Source organism: Vanacampus margaritifer, chromosome 11, assembly GCF_051991255.1.
Source record: "Vanacampus margaritifer isolate UIUO_Vmar chromosome 11, RoL_Vmar_1.0, whole genome shotgun sequence".
Classification (NCBI taxonomy): Eukaryota; Metazoa; Chordata; class Actinopteri; order Syngnathiformes; family Syngnathidae; genus Vanacampus; species Vanacampus margaritifer.
The window spans coordinates 11,049,936-11,060,043 of NC_135442.1; the positions used below are offsets into that span (position 1 = coordinate 11,049,936).

At 39.8% G+C, this 10,108-nt stretch overlaps 1 protein-coding gene across 1 annotated transcript in view; it reads left to right on the forward strand.

The window, feature by feature from the left end:
• LOC144060211 (neuroligin-4, X-linked-like) overlaps nucleotides 1-9,306 on the forward strand; it is a 35,115-nt gene extending 25,809 nt beyond the window's left edge. The window contains exons 9-10 of the mRNA XM_077579517.1: nucleotides 1,482-2,091; nucleotides 6,212-9,306. Of these exons, the coding sequence (XP_077435643.1) occupies nucleotides 1,482-2,091; nucleotides 6,212-6,619 (1,018 nt within the window). The 3' untranslated portion in view covers nucleotides 6,620-9,306. The remainder of the gene's footprint in view (nucleotides 1-1,481; nucleotides 2,092-6,211) is intronic.
• Nucleotides 9,307-10,108: the final 802 nt, after the last annotated feature.

A 10,108-nucleotide genomic window follows, 5' to 3' on the forward strand; every position in this document is an offset into this window, starting at 1 on the left:
TGCTTTTTTGTTGGCTCTTGAGTGAACCCTGGATTTCTCCCAGTGTCTTGCAAAGTCCAGGTTCTTTGACCTCTTTGTCAATATTGGCAGAAGACCTTTCACAGAAGTTAAACTCTCCTACGTTGGTAGTGTTCTAATTGTGTGCAAAGCCTGCGTGTAAAAGCGCCACAAAGCTTTTGCATAATGTCGCCTGTCCTTTCTGACAAGCTGTAATATTAGAAGACAGGACCAGAATGAAACTTTCTGAGGCCTTTTTCAAAGTCAAACAAGCAGTTCCAGTGCGGAAGTTTGTCATTCTAATAATTTACTCTGTAATTACATGAATCAATAGCAACTGTTCTTGTCTGAAAGAGCTTGTCTGCTCCACTTTGAGTGAGTCATCAGTGACATCTTTTAAGAGTGTTAGATGACTGGCTAAGGCTTGGAATAGGCAACTGCCTAATAAGCTTTTCGGGTCTGACAGGTCTCTTTTTTCAATATGCTGCTCAAAAAAAGCTTGTGGTCAGACCACTGCATCTGTACTCTCCCTTTCAGCCCCTAAAAAATAAATACTAATGTTTTCCTAATAACACCTTTTTACTTTGGCCCAACATACTGCAAATACAGACGCTCCCCAACTTACGAACGAGTTACGTTCCGAGCGATCGTTCGTAAGGTGAATTTGTTCGTAAGTTGCTTCAGTGCTATATTTTGTATTATAATTGATGTTTAAAGAGAATACGTACAGTACTGTACTACGTATGTTAGAGAGAGAGAGCGAGAGACACACAGTATGTACATGTACGTAATAAGATAAATAAAATGAAGTTTAACTTACTTTTGGAAGATGTACTCGATGCTTAAGGAGAGGAGGAGGAGGAAGAGGAGGATTTTATATCATGAGAGGTTCTTCGTCGTCGCTGGAATGGGCTTCAAAAGTTACTTCCTCCTCCGTAACTTCAATGTAGGAAGAAGTTGAGGGTCGAGGAGAAGAAGATGAGGGTTGATGAGTATCTTCCTTGGAGGATTTACTAGAAACTGTCCGAAAGAAGCGATCTAACGACGATTGCACAGTTTTCTTCTTTTTTCATCATAAATGATGCGGTAGCACTGTGTGGCATCATTCAATTGATTTGCAACCTTTGTGCAACGTTCAATATTTGGGTCTTGCTGCTCGAAGAGTGCGATGGCTTCTTCATGGGGACAGGCGTTTCTTCCTCCTCCTCCTCGACACGTTGCTGAGCCTCCAATGCTGGGTGAGCTCTCACAGCGCCAAGCGTCGCTATTAGCGGCGGAAAGAAGCACTACAGTACTCGGAAAAAGGTGCGCAATACAAAATCTAACTTACAGCATCTCTTTCCGAACATTTTTTGACATGCGCGCATGCGCGCAGACATGTTCGTATGTACCGTTGTTCGTAACTCGAATGTTCGTAAGTAGGGGAGCGTCTGTACTTCAAACGTCGAATCTATAGTTGCTTAAATTTGACTGTCTCCCTTTAGGGACCCCAACCAGCCTGTTCCCCAAGACACCAAGTTCATCCACACGAAACCGAACCGCTTTGAGGAGGTTGCCTGGTCCAAGTACACCCCTAAAGAGCAGCTCTACCTCCACATTGGTCTGAAGCCCCGCGTCAGAGACCACTACCGAGCCACCAAGATCTCCTTCTGGCTCCAACTGGTCCCTCATCTGCATCACGTCAACGAGCTCCTCCAGTCGGTGTCCTCCTTTACGCATAGCCCCTCGCCGCAGGACGACACTCCTTACTCATACACCAAGCGCCTCTCCAAGGGATGGCCTCCGAGCAGCACCCGCCATCCGGGGTCTCAAGGAGGTACGCAACAGCCCCCGGAGTCTGCTCTCGGACAGGGTGGAGGTGAAAACGGAGTCCACGTCGCCAACGAGGACTATTCCACGGAACTCTCCGTGACCATCGCGGTGGGAGCGTCGCTGTTGTTTCTTAACATCTTGGCGTTCGCCGCTCTACTCTACAAGAAAGACAAGAGGCGGCTGGAGCATCGCCGGCCACGTCCGCTTCCTCCCCCGCGGCGAGATATCACGGCTGCGGATGTCGCCGCTCACCTTCAGGGTGAAGGACTTATGTCGTTACAGGTGAGTCACGTGACAAGTTCATGTCTGTGTTCATTGGAATGGTTTGAGCTTGATCTTGGCTTGTGTTTCTGTCATCTTATTGGCGCTTGTGGCCGTTTATTACAAAGAGACAAGCTGTGTCACATGGTTTGATTTGTTTATGTTCTTCAACTCTTCTTTTTGCGTTGAAGTGACAAATCTGTCAACCAATCATAAGATGACACTGAGTCATCACAAGTGCCACACTGAGTACCACAAGAGTGCCAAAATAAGATCCATTTTGAGTAGCCTTGATCATTCTCGAGAATAGAAACTTGTAGTTTAAGAATGATGGAAGTGATTTTAAGATAGCTTAAAGTCAGCAAATCTGATGTCTCCTCAGATGATCCTGGCAAATTCTCTTACCAGTCCGGCATGTTTTAGAGGTCTCCCACATTCAACACAGTTGATTCACATTCAAGCTCATCGGCAAGCTCTGCAGGAGCCTGATAATGATCGTGATCATTGAATCAGGTGTGTTGGAGGAGAGAAACCTTGAAAACATGCAGGACTCAGGCCCTCGGGGACAGTGTTGCCACAATTAGCTTGAAAAAGTACTTAGTTACTTTATAGATTACCTGCTTTAAGGACTAATTGAGTTACTTTATAGATTACCTGATTTAAGGACTAATTTAGTTACTTTACTGATTATTTGCTTTAAAAAGTAACTTAGTTACTTTACTGATTATGCCCATTAAAATGCAACTTAGTTATATTACAAGTTACTTTAACAGTTACATTTAGCAGATACCAACCACCCTGTTTAAAAATGACACCTGGTTTTGCCATTAAGTGGAAGTGTCTTTTTAAGAGTGATGTTTAAGAACAAAGTTTTGTATTATTATTATTCAAAATAAAATACAGTAACCTTCTTGACTTTTCATAATTATTTTAATAAAACAAATAATGATTGTTTTCAGTATTCCACTTAACAAATTTGGTACTTTTTTAAATGAAAAAAAAAAACGTATTTTCAGACATCACTTATCAAAAATATTTATTTTAAATATCTTATTTACTTGACATATTTAACTATTAATGTTGTCATGGCGAAAGTCATTCTTTATGTTCAATGTTCATTGTTTATCAACATAATGATTCAATTTGGGGACTTGCTTAAGTCAAACTGGTTTGACTGTGAATGCATACTGCTCTGCGGATATTTATTATTTATTTTTTGGTCATGGTGCTATTGAAGTTACGTAGATAACACTGCCCACTGAACACAATGTGCAAAAATCTCTAGCCAACAACAACAACAACAAAAAAAAGCTCAGTCAAACATCCTTGTTGTTGTGTGTGGTAAACACGTCCGAGACATAGACCAACGATCTCATGCATCTTTGGATATGACACGATCTGTCCATTCTAGGCAACTAACGAGCAACAGCATTCAGTTGTGGAAAAAAAAATAAATAAAAAAAAAAATATATATATATATATATATATATATATATATATATATATATATATATATATATATATATATATATATATATATATATTTTAATAAAAAATAAAAAAAGGAGAGCAATGATGATGTCAAATCGAATGAACAATACTGAGCTCTCCTAGAAAAAAAAAAAAACATTCAGTTGTGGATCTCTATAACTTGACCTAAACAAGTGTTTGGGTTTGTGTTGAGAGAAATTTGCAAAAGTGAGCATACAGAGAGAGCAAGAACAACTCTTCCAGTTGAGTTCTTGTAGAAATTGCCTTGGGGCATCAAATTGCTTCTCACAGGTCAATAGTCCAGGAAATATGCCAGACTTTTGGTTTGAAGGATGTGACAGTCAGTGGCTAAATTATAAAAAAAAAATAATAATTTGTTTAAGTCTGTGGCCATTTAATATTATCATTTTCAAGTATTGGAGGTTTTCATTCAAACTATCCCAAAGCCATGAGGGGTTTGTGCGTGAGTATCTTCATGGTCCTCCCTTGTAAGCGGATCAGCTGCCATTGGAGCACATCTGCAAAACATAGCTTGCCATTGGAGCGAGAATATATGCGTGTGTGTTTTGCATGCGCGTGTGGGGGGCACATGCGCACATGTGAGTTGTGTCCAGGTGCCTCCCATTGAAAGTCATCTGCGGACTATTTGGCCTGTTGTTTGCTCTATTTGTTGGCTCACACGTGGTGTTGCGAGTGCTAAATGACAGATTTCCTTTGGAAGTGACATGCTCTGCTGATTGCCGCTCAACTGCTATTGTGTTCTCTTTATTTGGAATATCCGCTCTTATCCCGCGTCTATTATCCCCCCCCCTCCCGGTACATCTAGTGTGACAAATTAAAATCTAACACAGTTTTTCATTATCGATGTGATGTTTGCGTTATTCATAATTGTGACTGCAGGAGGAAATTGGCAGTAAACGAGAGCTTCCTGCATAGACTTGGCATTTTCTTCCATGCTTGCTTTTAGGTTTATTGAAAGCTCTAAATTAAATGCGAGCGTGAATGTTTTATTTTTGTTTTTTTACCAGGGGTTAGCAACCTTTCCTGTCAAAAGAGCCATTTAAGGCCAAAGAAATAAAGAAAAATGTGTGTGAGCCGCAAAATATTAGAAGATTGTGATGAAGGAAATTGTGTGTTTGTGTTAGTCTAATGTGCTGAGGGCCCACAATCTTATTAGAGCTGCACCATAACACAAAAATATGAGAGAAGCATCCAAGACAGACACATTCATTTTCGTCTACCTTTCTTTTTCATACATTTTATTTTACACTCTTCTGCCTTTCTGTAAAATTTGTGACATTTTTGCCAATTTCATAGACATATTATGGTCATTTTCTTCCTTTTTTGGATATTTTATGGCTATTTTTGGGGCATTTTTAATGCTTTTTTTGCTATCAATTTCTGACTTTTTGGTGTGGCAATTTTGTGTATATTATGGTAATTTTCAGGATTTCTTCTTTTGCATTTGGACATGTTATGGTTACTTTTTGAACATTTTCTGCCTTTTTATTCAATTCTCTGACATTTTTGGCCATTTCATGGACATTTTATGGTAATTTTCTTCTTTTTCTCTTCCTTTTTGGACATTTTATGATTACTTTGTGGATATTTTTACATAATTTTAAAAAAACATTTTCATCTATCTTTGGTCTCTCTTTTTCTAACAACTTACACATTTGGACACTGACATTTTTTTGAGTATTTAAATAATATTTTTTTTTAAATCAAAATCATTAATTCAGTTTAATAATATTTGATCTAAAAATACAATTAATATATATATATATATATATTTATAAATTTCTACAATTTTTTTAAGAGATCCATGGGGATCCACAGGACAGGGACCAAAGACTAGGGATAGGAATCTTTGAATGTCTGATTCGATTCGATTCCGATTTTTGGGCATGCGATTCGATTCAGAATCGATTTTCGATTTGGAACGAATTTTGATTCAAAATAATTTGGCAATGATTTTTGCTTCAATCTATAGATGTGCAAGGAATTGTAATGATCTAGTCCAGTCTGACTCGCTAATGCTAATTAGCGTGCTACTCGCGGCACTTTTATCACTCAAAACAACGTCTCAACTGCTAAAAACAACTTTTATTGGAATAACTTGATCGGGACTTTTCCTTCTACTCTTCTTCTACTAATGTGGCTACAACTTAACAGTGCATCAGACCGCGTGGAACCACACTGCCCCTAAGTGGCCAAATCGGGTACAAAATAAACAGCGCTCCCAATAAAGGCACACATAAACAAAGGGAAGATGGTATAAAATAATTTAAATAAAATCGATTTGGGGACATTTAAAATCGATTCTGAATCATACTAAATGAGAATCGATTTTTTGGCATACCCCTACTAAAGACCTACATGTGGCTCCAGAGCCGCAGCTTGCAGACCCCTGGTTTATACAGTATGTGTAAAATTGGCTGGCAACGAGTCACCACCACCCCAAGCGCTATAAAAAAAATATATGATTGATGACTGAATAAAATTCCCATTTTGCTGAAACTTGAATGTTGCTTGTGATGGTATTAGTGCCGTACTGATGATCCGAAAGAAGAATGAGCATATCCAACGAACAGCACATATGTAACTCTTCAACTGTTTTTCGGATTCATCCTTGCTTTGATGTTTGCAGGTGAAGCAGCTGGAGTCGGACGCGGCGTCGGCGGACGAGAGGAACAACACGCACCACCATCACACCCTGGACACGCTGGATGCTCTGGACGGCTTGGACACGCAGGACATCTACAGCACGCTGGACACGGTGCGCCTCACCTGCCCGCCCGACTACACCCTCACCCTGCGCCGCTCGCCCGACGACGTCCCCCTTATGACCTCGCTCACCCCGGGCTCGCTACCCGTCACGCCGGGCTCGCACCCCGTCACCCCCGCCACGCCCATGACCCCCATGACGCCCGGGTCGGTGGTGGGGCTGAGGATGGGCCACCCCCACCAGGGATACACGCACCATAGCCCCTATAGTAATACGCACTTGCCGCACACGCACATCTCCACGCACACACATTCGACCACGCGTGTATAACCGCAGCGGGACGTCATTACAACCCACAGGCTCACACACACACACACACACACACACACACGCATACACACACACACATGAAACGATAGGACACAAATACCTCGACTAATTACCCTGCAGGATTGTTCCAGATGGAAGGACATAGCAGTAGGAGGAGACAACAGCTGTGTGGGAGCGATGCACTTTTTTGGGATATGACACGTTCGTTCTAGGCGGCGCTCGAGTAATCGAGCAGTCACTGGTGGACCAACTCGTATCTGGCGCACCTTCGGATACGACAACAAAGCAATAGCTGTCGGTGGTGGACCGAGTTTAACCTGCGCGGATTTGGATATGACACCGCCTGAGTGTTCTGGGCGGCGCTCGAGCAACAGCGGTCAGTTTTTGACTCACTTGTATTGTTTGCGCAGTTTAAGGAGCGCTCGAGCATCAATGGTGAGTGGCGGCGCAACTTGAATCGGGCGCAGCTTTGGATATGACAGCGCCTCCTTGTTCTCGGCAGCGCTCGAGCAGCAGCAGTCAGCTGTGGACCGATTTGTATCTTTGACTGGGAGTGTCAGGCTTGAGAAGATACCGAACTGAGCACACGGAGCGAACGTGGAAAAAGATTGTAGCTGTCCACCTGAACAACCTGTGAAATGTGAATGTAGCATTCTTCTTCTGTTTTTCGACGAAAAGAGATTTGCCTCGGAACAAGCTGAGCTCGAAGAGAACATCCTAGAGCCGGAGATGCCGTATATGTTGAAAAGAAAAGAACCTTAGCTGAAGGAAAAGTACGAGATTCTGACTTTACCCGGAGGGATATATTGTACCAGCCCTCCCTGATGTTCCACTTTGAGCATCAACCTAACCAGCTATGTGTTCAACTCTTGTAAATAGAATGGAAAGATGATATATTATGATTTATAGCATTTACTTGATCTTGCATTGACTTATTTAACCACATTATTGCTTTCATTTCCGATATTACTCGAAAATTGTATAGATGTCCTGAAGCAAGGCTTGGTTGTATGTCTCGCTCTTTCACCTACTTTAGTATTTAAAAGGCTTTATTTGCTATTCGCCATCATTTTCAAGCGAGTCTCATTGTAATCGTCTCGGTATACTTGTTTCCTCGTCGAAATTATGGGACGGCGTCCTGTCTAATTGTTTGGCCCGCCAGGTGACGAGATAGTATCGTGTAGATAATGAAACAGCGCTAAGACGATTGAGCACCAGCCGACCGCCGTTTACAACCCTTGCCCCCCTCCCCTTGGCCCCCTCCCCTTGGCCCCCTCCCCTTGCCCCCCTCCCCTTCGTCTGCCCCTAAATTGCAGATGGAAATGTTACGTCATTTTTTGAAGGCTGGTTGTTTGGATTCAGAGGTTTTAAATTAAGATTCTACCTCCATTGCTCACGCCATTAAAAAAAAAAGACCAAAAATAATCCTTAAAAAAATTGTCATTGCTAAAAAAACAAAACAAAAAAAACAAACAAACATAAAAGTGTTGTATGTGAAGTTATTTTTCTTTACTTGATATTTTCTTAGCAAGCACTTCCACACAATTGTAGTTTGTTAGATGAACTTATTTTTAAGTTTAACTAACATTAACAAAATATTCTCATTAATATAATTGCATTCTGATAAGAAAAATGAAAAGTAAGATAATTAGTCATCTACCCATTTCACAAACTAGTCGCTTTATTATTATTATTATTATTATTATTGATAAATGTTATGCAAAGTGTAACCGTACGATTTTTCCCAGCCAATCAGATGATGATGATGCTGAACTATAATTACATTTAATGACAGAAATGTATATTATGCTGGTATATAATTATTTTTACTATGATGGTAATGGAAGAAAACGTTTTGTAATGTCCTGCAATAATTTCCTGGGATTTGAATTTTGAACTTCTAAATTTGTGCTCTATATTATTTTGACAAAAAAGAAAAGAATCTAAGAATCATTTAACCGTTTTTTGAAGAATTGTTAAATTAATCTCATGTCGCATATTGCATTTTTACCATTGAAAACACCCTTGCAAGAGACGTTTTTTTTTAAAAATGGAATTGTCGTTCTTTTGGTCAGGCTTCATCTTGTTGTGTAAATCATGATGTGCTCTAATTTGGACAGATTTTGGAGGTTATCCAGCTGGCTTCACCCACAATGCTTAAGGGCTCTTTTGTCAGTTTGTGTCACCGCGTTACGTTTCAAAGCATTTGGAGAATAAATGCCAGTCCATTCATATTAACTAGTGGCGTCACAGAAGTCATGCTGCTCTCATAGCTGCCACTAAAATTGACAAAGGGCCAGTCACGTTGCAAATCGAAAAGTTTGCCAACCTGCGTTTTCACTCCAGTAACCCTTTCACAAAGATTTCAACCTTCATTCTCCTAACCATGTCACTTTGCCACACTATTTAATCCTAAAACCATGAGAGATTTTAGTTCACTGTCAGCCGAACACCTGGGGAAAAAAGCACTGTAAAATTGTAGAAGGCAAAATAAGAGCTTTTGCAAAAAAAAAAAAAAAAAAAAATCAATAAAAAAAAAATCCCATTGAAACAACAGTGAAACGGGTGATTGAGGAATATTCTTTTTCATATTGACTAGAAGGATGGCTAGATTGTGTCAAAGCATAAAACATTTCTGCTGCATTTTTGAAAAATAAAAATATCAATATTTTACAATTTATGAGCAATTCAAATGTCTTGTATGTCTTCATTCGGAATACGCTTGTAATTGCCTTTCCTGTTTTGGGGGGGGGGGAGATTCACATGTACGGGTGCATCGCAAAAAAAAAAAAAAATCATACAAAGGGTAATTATTTCAACAGTTCAATAAAAAAAAAAAAAGAACTAATGGTTATATATTATACAGATATTATTATCTATATAAAAAAATAATAATGTACTTGGCTCAAAGTTCTAATCATCAAAATTATTATTATTATTATTAATTAAAAAAAAATGAAACCAGGAAATACTTTTGTGTGTTTGGTGATATGAGTTTCACCTTTTGAATCAAACCACCAGTTTCTCCAAAATATTCAAATTTATTAAAATGCACCTGTACCTCACCTTTTCCACTACTGGTTTCATACATAAGGCATGCGGGCCACATCTGGTCTGCCGCACCATTTCATGTGGCCCACCGACGCTTGTAAATAATGTTTTCTTGCCACCATTTTTCCTTATCTATCAATATTTTTGAAAAAAAAAAAAAACCATAACTTGGATGTGGCCCGTGATGAAAACATAGTTTAACACCTCTATTTTACACAGTATTTTTGATCTATGTATGCTGTTTGGACTGCAAGAGTTACAAGAGTTGTCAACAGTATTGATGGCATAACACTAAAAAAAAAATGCTGACTTGGACAAAAAAGGGTGAATTATTCAGCCTATCATCCACTATAAATCGGAGTAATTAAATAAAAAGGCCTCATAGCTCTCACATAACTTCCACTCATATAAAAAAAACACACACAAAATAAAATCCAG